The sequence below is a fragment of the Narcine bancroftii genome, chromosome 7, assembly GCF_036971445.1.
Source record: "Narcine bancroftii isolate sNarBan1 chromosome 7, sNarBan1.hap1, whole genome shotgun sequence".
NCBI classification, from domain to species: domain Eukaryota; kingdom Metazoa; phylum Chordata; class Chondrichthyes; order Torpediniformes; family Narcinidae; genus Narcine; species Narcine bancroftii.
The window spans coordinates 153848020-153863066 of record NC_091475.1 but is presented as its reverse complement, the minus strand read 5'-3'; the positions used below and the strand labels follow the sequence as shown (position 1 = coordinate 153863066).

Genomic DNA, 15047 nt, shown 5'->3' with positions numbered 1-15047 from the left:
GCCCCCTTGCTCCTCCTGAAAATAAAAAAAATCTTTATTTTTATTTTCCACCAACAATAATTTTATCATGTGACCACTGCATATTCATTCATCTTTGGAATGACCCCTGTTTTGCATTTTTACTTTCAATTTAATGTATTAATCATCTAATTAAATATTGTGACTCTTTACTCCCAAGGTGACTTAATTTTCTTCACTTACTCACTCTTTCCTCCCAGGCACTTGCCTCTATTTTGACAACACGTTCTGTAAATGTCACTTTGGTACCAATAATTCAGCTGAGCTTACTCCAGCCTCTTCATTCTGACAGCTCGGAGGCCTGTCGAGCTCTGTCTCGTTATGTAGCTCCACTCCTACGGGGAATGCCAAACTGCTTCAGTGGTTCCAGGCTTCAATCAGACATTTTGTGCACTGGAGGAATTAATCCCCAGCCTGCAGCACCAGACACTCTGTGGAGTACCAGCAGCATGTTGTACTCAGCTTCCAAGTCATAACATCTGTGGCTTAAAAATTCTAAAAGTATCCTTTGCCTTTGTCAACAGTTCTTTTTGCACCTTCTCCTCCACCATCATTGTCTATCTTAACCCCTCACTTCTACCCCTAATCCTTCCTCTATTCCTCTGCCCCCTTTTTTCCACACCCTTAAGCTCATCCCCAACCCTTGATCCTCTGTCGTGTGGAAGATCATGTGACCTATCCGCAGGAACCTGATTGGAAGCCACCACATCTGTCAATCAATCCATTGGAGTTTTCAAAAGACCACACTTGTCACCACTGACTCTGTAAATCACCTGGACTGGGCCCACTGACCAGCTCACTTATGAATATCATTCTATCATGCTCATCTAATTTTAGCGCTGTATCTGCATCGGTTCAAGGGGTGGCAGGTCCTGTTGCTGTGTCTTCCTCTACTTTATATCTAGTTACTGCTGTTAAGTTGCGTTCAATGCGATTGTTGTATGTTCTCTGTATGAGTGATTGTGATTCTCTGTGGTGAATTTCCCTCATGGGCAAATATTTTTGTTTATAATCAGTCTGTGTCTAGACACATTGATCTTCAAACACGTTGAACTTGTTCATCATATAACATTCTCTCACTCCTTCACCTGACCCCTCCCTTACCCTTCTGACCCCTCAAGCCTCCACTTTCCTCTTCCAATCCCTTCAACCCTCCATTGCGCTGAACCCCATTCAAATCCCTGCCAGATACTCATTATCCCCTCTGTCCTTTCCCTCTCTGGGATGGAACACTGACATCTGAATAAGCCTCACCTTCATTCCCCTTTTCCCATATCAGAAGTTCTATGCCCACTCTGCTGCCATCTCTGTCTTCATGCCCACATTAACCAAAATTCTTCATCTCCTGATGAGGACTCCTTCTCCCGCTTAAGCCTTCATCATCTTTTTGGATAGTTCATTCTGGCATTCTATCCACTTTGGATCTTTTCATTTCCAACTACCTTCAAGACATTACTCCACCTCCTATTCCAATCTCACACCTTCGGAACACACTTCCTCCATTCTCTCCACATCAATCCGAACCTCATTATCAAAGCCACAGACATGGGTGGTGCTGTTGTAGTCTGGCGCACTGACCTCTACATTGCTGAGGGCAGACGACAGCACTGATACCTCCTCCTATTTACCCTTTGAGCAATCCCACTATGAAATATTAGGCCACCATCTCCTGCATCATCATTGACCACATCATTTCCAGGAAGCTTCCTTCCACACCATCTAACATCATTGTTTCTCAACCCTGCACTACCCAGTTCTCCCTCCAAAGATCCGCAAACCCAGTTTTACAGGTAGACCTATTGTTTCCGTGTTGTCTAGCCCCATTGAACCGGATTAATCGTAGCTCAATTCCATTTTGTCTCCCTGGTCCAGCCACTTCCCACTGACATTTGGGATACCTCACATGCTCTCCATTACTTTGACAACTTTCAGTCCCTGGGCCGGACCATCTAACCTTCACCATGGTTGTCCAGTCTCTGAACATTTCCATTTCCCATAAAGAAGTCCTCAAGGTGAACAGACCTAACCAGTTACCTTCCACTTCCACCCTCCTCTGCTTGGTAGAACTTGTACTCACCCTCACTAACCTCTTTTGATTCAACCCACTTTATCCAACTCAAAAATGTAGCTATGGGTACTTGCATGGATCCTAACTATGCTTGTATTTTTATTGGATGTGTGGAGAAATCCATGCTATAAGCCTAGACAGGCAAGACTCCTCAACTATTTCCCTATTAAATTGACAACTACATTGGTGCTGCCTCCTGCATCCATGATGAGGTCGTCAACTTAACAATTTTGCTGCCAACTGCTACCCTGACCTCAGATTCACTTGATCCATCTTTCAGAGCTCCCTTTTCTTGATCTGTCTCCATTTCATGACTATCTGCAGACATTTTCTAGAAATACACCGACTCCCACAATTAGTTTGACCACACCTTGTCCCATCCTATCTCCTGTAAGGATTCTATTCCTTTCTCTATTTTTCACCAGTCTCCATCAAATCTGCTCTCATGATGAGGCTTTCCATTCCAGGCCATCAGAAATGTCATCCTTCAGAAAATGTGGCTTTCCCTCTACTGCCATTAATTCAGCACTCACCCACTTCTCTTCTATTTGTAGTTCTGAAACATTGATTACCTTGTGGTTTATATGGGTGCTACATAATCTGTTGAGTTTCTCCAGGACTTTTGTGCTCTGCAGTGTTCATGATGCCATTTTGAGTTGACTCAAAACTTTGAAATGGGACCATTTATCTTGTTCAGCAAGATAAATAGTAAAAAAAAACTATTATTGGCAGAAGCAATCTCCAATTAAATGAAAAACATACAAATGCTAATTTAGTGTTTATTCCTTTATGGAATATGGCCATTGGTGTATGGCTATCATTCATTGCCTTTCCTTAATTGCTGTGCACTCCTCTATTTTCTTCTAGCTGAAATTTGTAAGTTTTTAAAGATAATATATCAATCAAATAGGTTCCTTTGTCTTGGCATTGTTTGTTGATCATTGTTGGAATGTTGTTTACCTAGGCAAGAGAAGAGTAAATTATCTACGTGATATTTCCTCATTGATTGTAGAAAGTCAATGGGGAATTGGGAGGTGAGCCACTCATTGCAGAAACTAATTTCTAACCTGTTCTTGCAGCTACATTGCTGCAATGCTGGACAAGTCTATGATCAATGATAGCTCCAGCCTGGTGATAGTGGAGAAATTGACAAGAACATTGTCACAAAGTCAACAGAAATAGATTGGACTTCCTGCTGCTGGAGAATATAGTTCATGAGAATTATGTGGCGTGAATTTTAATTTGTTCCATCAGTCTAAGCCTGCAAAAGATCTTCTGAAAAGTGTGGTTAAGGTCATTTGCTTCCTAACACAACCTTGTAAAATATATAACTTAACTGGTGGAATATGCATGAATTTATTCCATTTTGTTTGGCTTCAGTTCTGCCAGGAGCATTGGTGCCTCATCTGCTGTCTTGATATAAAACGCTGTAATTCTCGCTCTGTAATTCATTTTTTTCATTAATCTTTGTTGAAACTAAAGCTAAGTGATTGGCATTGGTACAATTCAAATTTAGCAGAGAAGGACTCAAATTGAAGAGTTATCATCACTTGTTGCATCTGATGGGTCTAGTGGCCTTCATCTTGTGATCACTAATACATCTTTCTCATTGCATTATTAACAAATGAGAAAATTAAATTAGTGCAGTAATTGATTGGATTAGATATGACAAGCTTTTTGTATACATAATTAACCAATTAATATTTAAGCTTGTTGAGTAGATCCCAGTAATAAACTATTCTGGATCATCTTAAGTTTCAGGAAGAAGGGCATTTCCACTACTGGCTGAAGACCTTTACAAATGATTTAGATAAGTCACTCTCCTAGCATGGAACATGACGATACACCTTAAGCTACCTGATAATATCAGTTTTTTTCCCCACAATCATTCATGAATAGATAGGAGGAGACACTCAGCTTTTTCCAGATCCATTGGTTATGGATCATTTATCTCTGTCGGTAATGTGCAGTTCTCATTTGGAATACCATGTTTCTGCCATATTTTTTGCACCTCATACTTCACCTTTTATGCTCCTCCACATTCTTCACTGAATCCAAGGTTGTCATACGGTCTATGTCTAATGATAGAGTAAGGAATATATTGATCAAAGTGATTATAATGAAATTCAATTCTGTTCCCTTTGATGATCCACACCTTGCCGGTCTAGTTATGAACTATTAGATTCTTTTCTGAAAATTCCTTTTATGTCACAGTTGAAGGAATTTGAGCATTAAACAGAATTATATTTTATTGCAAGAATAAATGGGTTTTTATTGATTCTCCATGGAATATGTTCCATCAAAAATATGGTGGATTTCAAAATAATGGTAGAAAATTATTTCAGTGAAAACCCTGTTACATGGAATTCAAAAAACCAACAACCTCAAGCAACCAGCAAAAATACAGAAGTTCTCCATTAGTTCTTCATTCGCGGATCAAGCAGTCTCAAGCAACCAGAAAATTCAGTTATCCAGCATCTACCAGTCCTCGTAGATTCCGGATACAAGGGGTTTTAACTATATTATTTATAATAATGTTATTCAGAGCCTTATTTCATATTTTATTTTGATGTTACTGAATTACTTTATGAACCTATGGACATCTTGTATAATAACACAAACAACAAATCTTCAGCATTTATTATCATATATTCATCTCTTCCAATCTCATCTTCTGCTGCTGATATAGATATTAACATAGTACTAGAGATAAGTCTTTATATTTTTGAGGATTTACGTCACCTTTTGCACAAATGTTCAATTTACTTACATCCAATGTTTTTGAATATTTTAATATGAGATTTCACATCCAAAGTACAGAGTACCTATGGATAGATGTTAAAATTCTCAGATACACTACACTTAAAATCACCAATGCCTGAAGAGGGCGCACAAAATCAGTGAACTGGTGCGGACTCGAAAGGCCAACATGGCCTGTTTCCGCTCCGTAAATGGTTATATGGTTATGATTTGACAAATATCACTGGAATTCTTAATTTTATCTTGACAATTAACATTGTCTATGTTGTTTATTCCTGCCTGAGGTTACAAAAAGTGGAAATGCTCCAAATCTGGATAGTCAATGAAGCAGTTCACTTTAAAAACTATGAGGATGATTCCTCAGAGTGAATACAGCCTGAACGCACCAGGAATCATGGATTCGATCATTCAGCCATAGATTTGACAACCACATCCATAAAATATTGTTAAAATTTTAAATTAATTATCACAACTATACAATCATTTTTGATCTGCTAAAAAAAAATTCAAATCAATGTAACATCTAAAGCTGCAATATATTCAAAAGCTGGAAAAATGGTCTCATTCAACAGCAAGGCTTTAGGAATATGACACAAGTCCGTTATTACCTGACAGAATTGATTAATGATTGAAATGAGGGGCTTCATTAATCCTGACTCAAATGTATTATTCTGACACATGGCACTATATGCACAGAGAAGAATTATGAGATGATGCTTTGTTTCAATCTGTCATTGTACCAATTTAACTTGATTTTCTATCATTATTTTCAAAATAATTGAGAATAAGAAATCAAAAGTTTAATTGAATTCTTGCAGTCACTACCTCCAATAAAGATTTCCACGAGTGTAAACTTGACTCTGCATTATGAGCTTTCCATTCCTATTGCTCTCTATCCTCATCTTTTATTTGTGTAGAAGCAGATTTTTCTATTTTTGTGATTTGTTCAAAAACAATTATTCCTGCTTCTACTCGTTTTTCTTTCCTGTGAGAGTGCATGCTCACGTTTACGGAATTAAACTCGAGTTATCCAAATATATGTAAATGAAGCAATCATCTGGTCAATTTGATCAGAATCCTCCCATCTATGCTGAACTGTCTGAATCAGAACACAAGATGAACCACTTGTCTCCCAAGTACCCATTGCTTCCATTCTACAACAATATAGCAATAATTTCTGACAGGATCTTCATCTCAAAGGCTGAAGGGAATGTCACAGTTTGGATCCAGTGGCTCTGAATAGTTATGAAGGAAACAGAGCACTGATATTGGAGGGCATCTGCAGATGCTGTAAAACTGGAGAAACACAGAAAATGCTGGAGGAACTCAGGTCAGGCAGCATCAGTTAAAAGTAATAGACTGCTCATGTTTCTGCCTGAAAGCCCTTCATCAGGATTCCCGAAGAAGAGCCTCTGGTCCAAAATATTGACTATTTATTGCTTTCCACAGGTGCTGCCTGACCAGCTGAGTCCTTGCAGCACTTTGCGCGAGAGTAATACTATTGTCATTTGCAGATAATACATTATGTGGCAAGTAGTAAAAGAAGTTACTTTCAGCTGTACTCAATATTCAGATAAATTGGTTTTTATCTGAGACAAAAATGTTTTAATAGTAAGGTGATTATTTAATATTACATAACCTTAATCTTACAATTCAGTAAATTGCTCTACAGGCAACTGCACAGGAATATGGTACTGATGAAGAAGTTACATACCGTAACATCTCCGTTATGTGGAATTCAAGCAACCGGAAGCTTCAAGCAACAGGCAAAAATATGACAGAAAACAAAAAGGTTAAAATATACAAAAGTTTTAAATTAGCGGCCCCAGTGGTCAGTTTGCCAGTCGAAGCAACACACAATCTCAAGTAACTGGCAAATTCACTTATCCAGCAGCCAACAATCACCATAGGTGTCAGATACCAGGGTTTTTTTTTTAACTGTATTTAATTCCTTACTGATACCTTGTTTGCTCATCACTTTCATTTTGTTTGAATTCTTCAATATGCCTGATAGATTTTGTCCTGAAAAGCTGTAAAAAAAAAAAAAAGGATTTCCAGTCCTGATCATTGTCCAACAGATGCTGCTGGAAAGTACAAAGATCTTGAAGCCAAATGAGGACAGAAGTGACCCATGATGATAGCCTTCATTCCCAAATAACCAACTAACATTCACTAACTTGGTTCAGTCAAGCAGAATAACCATTCACATCTGAGGGATACTTATGACAGAGTATATAGAAATGTTTTTGGGAGATAAATTGGGGAAGGTTTGTTAAAGTAGGTCACATGCAAACACTTTAAAATAGATCTTATTTGAAATACTGGAGACATAGTGGCTTCTTACACCTTTTTGCAAGAGCTTTGAAGAATGCCCCAGAGATGTCACTAATGGATTATTGTTTATCAAGGCAACAGATGAAAGAGCAGACTGGAGCCGCTATTGTCTGGAGGAGAGTTTTGCTGTTGTAAGAGGGTCATGTGGTTTTGCAAGCAGAGAGAGTCAAACAGGCTTTCTCTCAGTCTGAGAGAAAGAGAGAGAGAGAGAGAGAGAGAGAGAGGAGAGAACTTCACAGTGTTACAACCAGCAAGAGGTTGCTGGGACTGAAACAAGACAAGCTGGTAAGTTTTTGGAAGACAGCCTGGTTGAAGCCATTGTGGTTCATGCAAGAGGAGAGGACTGGCTGTCACTTGGAATAAGAGAAACAAAAAGGAACTCTGCGGTGACCTGAATGAAAGAGGTTATCATCTGGAGAACCTTGATGGGGCAAGTTTCGTCAGCAAGACACTGAGGTAACTGATGGAAATACCTCAGTTGTGGATGTCCTGGAATAACACACATCTCACTCTGAAAAACAACAAGAACCTTGCTGAGCAGTAACCATTTACATTTTGAGCACTAAAGCCTGGTGAATTTTATACATGTTAAATTCTGTGCACAGTATAAGAATTGCCTGCAACCAGTGAACTTGGAGGAATGAGAAGTGAGATTGGTCTGTGAACCAAAGAATTTTCTGAACTTACACATACATTACATACATGTGCGCTGAGAATTAAAAGGGGGTTAAGTTAGGTAAAATAAGTTAATAGTGATAAGTTGAAGTGTAATTCTGTTTTCATGTTTAAAGATAATTAAAATAAACTTTTGTTTAAGTAACCATTTGTCTTGATGAATATCTATTGTTGCTGAGTTTTTGGGTCTTCTGGGCTCGTAACATATTTACCTGTGTTAGTGGAACAAGAGTCCATGTGAAAAAAAAGGCAATTTCAAGAAAAAAAGGGAACAAAATCAAAAACTAACAACAAGTAAAAATAATCATTTGCTTCATTAAGGTTTCTCAAAATGTATGTGATGTGTGTGCACCTTTTTAAGATGAATGAGAATATTGTTAATTTTTTTTTAGAAAAGAAGTGCACAGGTTCAGAACTATGGTATACATCCTTGAGTTAAACTCAAAAAAAACTTTTCTCACCTGTGGTCTATTTACGAAGAGTTCCAAAGCAATGAACTTATTTATGAAATTTGAGTAAAGAAATTAACAATATTCCATATTGGAAGATTCTGATGAAATTCACACTATTCACAAAAATAAATTTAAATATCATATAAACACAATCTGAGTATATAATGTAACAGAAAGAGAAAGCTGATAAGATACAATACTTTTTCATCCTTTAGTGCATGGTCAATAAAATTAATTTAATTTAATTTTAATTCAATTGTTTTATTGATTCATCATTAAGCAAATTAATTAATTAATGGTGGGTGAATAAAATTAATTAGAAATAGTTATTTACAAGAAAATCTAGTTGTGGAAAGCAAGAAGCTTTCAACATCCAGTACCTAGTTATTGCCAAAAGTCATATGAGGTTTGGAATCAAGTGATGGGGGAATGTTTTCATGAGAACCTGTGGAGAACCAGCCTCAGAGCTGAGAGGTGTATGAGGATGAAGCTGTTCTAAGGTCGACTGAATGATTCCTGCAGTCTGGCCATCTGACAGTTTGGTGAAAGGCTGCCAAGCTGCATCCATGAAGAACATGAACGAAGATGGCAGCTGGCATACAGACTGTGACAGTAAATGTAACAATGTGCCAGTTTAATTTTCCAGCTTTCCCAAACCCAAATTCCAAGTAGAATGTTCAGACTGTGTTTCAAATGTTATTGGAATTATTATTGACTGCATTAATATATATATTTCAGGGAGCAATTCCCTTAAAGCAGTAAGTTCTGAGATCACTGTCACTGTTGCAAAAAAAAACATTTCCATGGTATCTTAGGCAGGTAACTAAAAGTGCTTTATAGATAGTGTGGTCCTAATTTGGCCCCTGTGAAGTCCCACAAACATAAATATAGTATTGACAAGACCTTTTTTGTAATAAATCGATGTGGATTTTCAAGCACGTTAGATATTGCTGGAGTTCTAACTGTACTAGAGGCAGGGCTTGTTCTGCAGCATTGGGTGGTAGAGTTGGCGTAGTGGTTAGTGTGTCACCTTTACAGCACCAGTTCTACTCCTGCGCTAAGGAGTTTATACCTTCTCCCCATATCTGCATGGGTTTTTCATGGGGGCTCCAGTTTCCATCCATCATTTGAAACGTATGTGGTTGGAGGTTAATTGGCTGTAAATTGGGCAACACTGGCTCATGGGCCAAAATGGCCTGTTATCATGCTGCAAATCTAAATTTAGAAGTTTAATTTAATTTAAACATTTAATTGATTACACCTGGAATGTTGTTTGGTCCAAAATGTCTTGCTGTGTTTCTTGATGTTATATGGTGTGAAGCAAAATTCACCTTCTGCAGTGGGAATGCATGGGGAAGGGGGCACTACAGGAAGAAGGCAAGTTAGATTACACTGGACAACAATATCTTTTCTCCCCAAAAGGTTTGCCCAGCGGGGGGGGGGGGGGGGGGGGGGGGGGGGGGAGAATTTGGAGACACCTTAAATTAACTTTTATTTAATTTAGCATGTTTATTCACATAATGATGCTGACACATTGTGTTACTTCAATGGACCCAAAAATATTTTGCCGCTGATTTTTATTTGTACTCAGCATCTCATGCCATTCGTGTTAGTGTCCAACAATAGCTGGCCAGCATGGATGGATTTCAGTTGCCCTGAGTCACAATGTCCTGGTGAAATCTTTCACCATGTTCATCATTAACTACATTAAGATCAATAGGGAAGACGGCCAAAAGTGCAAATGCAGAAAATTAACAATATGTTGAGCTTCATAGTTTTGTATGTAGACTTAAAATATGACAAGAAATCACAAAAATAAGTTACATCTCCAAAACTGTATGTGATGGGAATATGTTAACGACTTTTGTGGTCAAATCCATAAAATACACCTAAAAGTATTCAGAAAGAAAATTCTTCAGTGACCAGTGTTGTCTTTCCAGAAACAGTGAGGGAGCATTCACTGTGTTGGGAATATTCCCCCATCAATTAGACTCTAGGCTGCTGAGGAGAAGAGAAGTTGGCAGATTTTGGATAGACTCAAAAATAACTTTGCTTCAGTGTTCATCAGGAAGAGGGACCTTGATGAAAGTGAGGCCAACATAAAACAGACTAATATGTTGCAGCATATTGAAAATAAGAAATACATAGTCAGAAGTCTGAAAAATATTCAGACAGATAAACCTTTGTAACCAGATCATATACCCCAGATTTCAAGAGATCAATGAGGCATTGATGATGCATTATTCCTAGTCAGAGGAACAATACCAAAGGATTGAAGGATAGCAAATTAGTTCTCTTGTTCAAGAAAGGTAATAGGGATAATCCTGGAATTATAGACCAATAAATCTTACATCATTAGTGAGCAAACTATTGGAGAGGAGACTTAAGGATTTATGAGCATTTAGAAAAACAGTGTTATCAGGAAGAGTCAGCATGGCTTTTTGAGGGGCAGGTCATATCTCATGAGCCAAAATGCATTTTTCAAGGAGCTTACAAAAGGAATTGATGAAAGTATGGCAGTGGATATGGTGTATATGAATATTAGTAATGTGTTTCACAAGATTCCCCATGGCAGCCTCATCCAAAAGTCACGAGGCATGGGATCCATGAAATCTCAGCTATGTGGATTTAGAATTGGCTTGCCTGTGGAAGTAGATGAAGCATATTCTGCCTGGAGGTCAGTGACTAGTTGTGTTCTGTAGGGATCTGTTCTGCGATTCCTGCTCTGAGATTTTTTATAAATGTCTTGAACAAGGAAGAAGAGGGATTGGTAGTAAGCTTGTAACTGACACAAAGCTTGGAAGTGTTGTGGATAATGTAGAAGATTGTCATAGATTACAAAGGGATAAAGACAAGATCTAGATTTGGGCAGATGGATTTCAATCAGGAAAAGTATGAAGTGAGCGATACACTCTGCAATATCGAATGAGAAGTCAGAATACCTGGTTAATAGCAGGATTCTCAAGTTTGGAGGAACAGAAGGATCTTGGGGGTCTAAGTTCATTGACCCTCATTGCTCTCCCAAGTTGATAGGGTGGATAAGAAATGGTGTGGTGTGCTATCCTTCATTATTTGAAGATTAAATTAAGTGCCAAGTAGTAATGTTGCAGTTCTATAAAACTCAGGTTAGACCACATTTGAGTATTGTGTTCAGTTCTGATCATTTCTTTATAGGAGGAATGTGAAAGCTATGATGGAGATGAAATTAATAAGATGCTGCCTGTATTGGAGGACATGCCTTATGAATAAAGGTTGAACGAACTAGGGCATTTCTCTGGAGCAATGGGCAATGTGGGCAATGCAATCACATTTTCATATATTGTTTTCAATGCAATCTTAATAGAATCAAAACTGACTATTCTAAAATTTATAAAATTATTATCTTGATACTTCCATATACTGATGATCTTCAGCAGAGGTTTCATAGCACATCAATCTTACTTATGATGCTGTTAGATGTTTAGTTATATTCAAGACAAATTAATATTATTCATGTGAGTTGTACTGAAAATAATAGATGCACAAAGTCCCAGCCATAGAGACATTTATGTTTGGAACAACTTCATCCAAGTTTGCCTTCTTCATTCACTAAAATATTTCTATCTCAACTTGTAGAATGTGAGGTAGAGGTCCACTGGAGGTCATTGTGGTGGATTGGAGTCGAGAATGCCAAGAGCCACCAATGACAAGTTAATTTCATTGACCAAATAAACTGGAGCAGCCTGAAGAAAAAGAGGCAGACTATTTCATCCTGTTTACTGCGAGTTTAATGACGGGAATGTGTTTGATAAAATATGGCTGATAGGGAGAGAATGCAAGAGGAATATTTGATGGTCAGAAATGGGCTATTTTGAATAAATTGGAAAATCCATTGCTTTTTAGAAAAGAGTATATGTGTTAATAGGTCATCTTATGTTTGGATAACCATGTTGAAAAGCCTCATCCCTACTTTAGTAAATGTATCAATCACAATCACTCTTCAACTTCCATTCTGAATGCCAGTAAATACTGACATTCAACTCCATACTTAAAAACTGTTCTTTGAGGTTCCTATTTGGTGCATAGGTCCATAGTTCATCATTCATTAATGTGCCAAAAAAGCTGGGCCACAGTCGCAGCCTTATCGCAGCTATTTATTTCATTTTTTAGTGTCTATCGCTGCAGGCTGTTTTGTTGAACTCAATTTCAGCTGCGCACATTTTAAGATTTGACTGGACTTGTTTCATGATAGCTTGAGGGTGAAAGCCATTAATCTGGTAATATACGGCTCATTTAATGTATCTATTATGGTTTTAGTTTTAATGTAATTAAAACACTGAAGCATGTAAAACATCACAGCTTCCATAAGACCATAAAATATAGGAGCATAAGCAGGCCATTCCACCCATCAAGTTTGGTCTGCCATTCCAAAATTAGCTGATCTATTCTCCCACTCAGCCCCACTCTCTTGCCTATTCCCCATAACCTTTGATACTCTGACTATTTCAATTCTTATCCACCCCTGCCTTAAATACACATAATAACTTGGTCTCCACAGCCACCCAGGGTAGCAAATTCCAGAGGTTTTGGCTAAAGAAATTCCTCCACATCGCTGGTACAAATGGGCGCTCTTCAATCCTGAAGTTGTCTCTCTTATTTTCAACTCGCCAACCATGGGGAACAACTTTTCCACAACTACTCTGTCCAGATCTTTCAACAATCAACATGCTTCCATGAGGTCCCTCCCTCATTCTTCTGAACTCCAAGGAGTACAGCCAAGAGCTGTCAAATGTTCCTCATATGCTAATCCCTTGATTACAGAACCATTCTTGTAAATCTTCTCCGAGCTTCTCCTATGCCAGCACATCCTTTCTTAAATAAAGAGCCCAAATCTGTACCCTATACTCCAAATGAGGCCTCATGGGTGTTTTGTAAAGCCTCAACATCACATTTCTGTTTTTATATCCTTTAGAGATGAAAGCCAGGATTGCATTTGCTTTCTTCACCACTGACTCAAACTGGACTGCCAAAACCCTTTACACCTTCAAATTTTAAATTTTTTCCCATCCAAATAATACCCTTTTATACCTTGTACAACGTGCATGACCATGCACTTTCAAACATTACATTTCATTGGCCACTTTTTGCCCATTCTCCTAATCTATCCAAGTCTCTCTGCAGCCTCTCCATTTACTCATCACTACCTGCACCCCCCCCACATATTTTTGTATCATCTGCTGCAAACTTACCCACAAAGCCATTTATTCTGCAATCCAAATCATTAACATACAATGATAAAGAAGTGGCCCCATCACCGAACCCAGTGAAACCCCACTGATAACTGGTAGCCAACCAGAATAGGATCCCTTTATTCCCACTCTGTTTCCTCAATATTCAATGCTCTGCCCATGCTAATATCTTTCCTGTAATTCCATGGACTCTCATCTTGAAAAGCAGCCTCATGTGCAGCACCTTGTCAAAAGCCTTTTGAAATTCTAAATATACAAGATTCATCTCCTCTGTCTACACGGCTTGTGATTTCAGCAACAAAAAAAAATCATTAGGCTTATATAAATTTGTCACATGCATTGCTGCTGCATTATTCTGGTAAAGGTCTTGCCAGAAACCATCAGGTCATTTTGGAGTACGTGCATATTAGATATAGTGTTCTGACTCTAAGTTTTTATTTAATTTAATAAAGCGAATTGAGTGAATGAGAGAAATTTACCAAGCTGTGGTGTCAGAAGATTTGCCTGATGAAGCTATACAATTTAGTTTTCCTACTCGAATATAAATACTGAATGGAAGGTGTGACTATCCTAATTGACATAATACTTGGATTTTCTGGTCAAGGAGTCAACAAACTACAAGGAAGCAGGCAAGAGGTGCTTCCTGGAGGTTGCTGTGGTTGAAAGGTGGAAAGGTATGAAATCATTGGAGTGGACCAGAAAGATAGCATGGCCACTTTGGAAATATTACAGAGGAGCCGATGGGTTTGAAAAGGTATATCACTGATTTCTCAATACTTAATGGTTGCAGGCCTGAAGTGATTGCTTACTTTTAAAAATCATCGTGATGTACCATATTCAGACCTTGGAGTTTTGAAGAGAGACTATTTTGTGGCAACAATATTGGCAAAGCTTGAAAAAAGAATTACAGGTAAGATGTACGGAAGGTGTATGGAACCTTGGTTTTCAAGAGATATTGAGACCCTGGTTAAGAAGAAGAAGAACGGGACCATTGCCTGAAGAGGGCGCACAAAATCAGTGAACCGGTGCGGACTCGAAAGGCCAACATGGCCTGTTTCCGCTCCGTAAATGGTTATATGGTTATATAGTTATGGTTGTCAGGTAAGATTTTTCCTGAAGGAAACCACAATGACTTTGGCCTGTTTTGTCATGCACCTCCAGGTACTCCTCAACCTCAACGTTTACAATGGACTCCAATAATTTCCAAACTACTGATGTTAAGCCAACGGATCGACAACTTCCTTTCTGCTGCCTCCTATTTTCAAACAGCAGAATGACCTTTTTCCAGCCCTCAAGAACTGTCCCAGAATCACTGATTCTTGGAAGATCATTACTAATGCCTTTACAATCTTAATTGCTATTTTTTTTCAGAACCTAAGGGTGCATTCCATCTGGTCTGGGAGTCTTAACTAACCTTAAACCATTCAGTTTCTAAAGCAACCTCTCTCTGGTGATTGTGACTGCACTCACCTCTCTTCACTGACAGCCTTGAAAGTCAGATAAATTGTTAAT

At 38.3% G+C, this 15047-nt stretch overlaps 1 protein-coding gene across 5 annotated transcripts in view; it reads right to left on the bottom strand.

Annotated features, from left to right (window-relative positions):
• Positions 1-15047, bottom strand: part of grm5b (glutamate receptor, metabotropic 5b) — a 266837-nt gene that overhangs the window by 200088 nt on the left and 51702 nt on the right. For 2 of the 5 annotated variants that reach the window (XM_069890880.1, XM_069890881.1), the window contains one exon: positions 4110-4164. The exons of the other annotated variants lie outside the window; for them this stretch is intronic. In XM_069890880.1, the coding sequence (XP_069746981.1) occupies positions 4110-4164 (55 nt within the window). The remainder of the gene's footprint in view (positions 1-4109; positions 4165-15047) is intronic. 5 annotated transcript variants of the gene reach the window in all.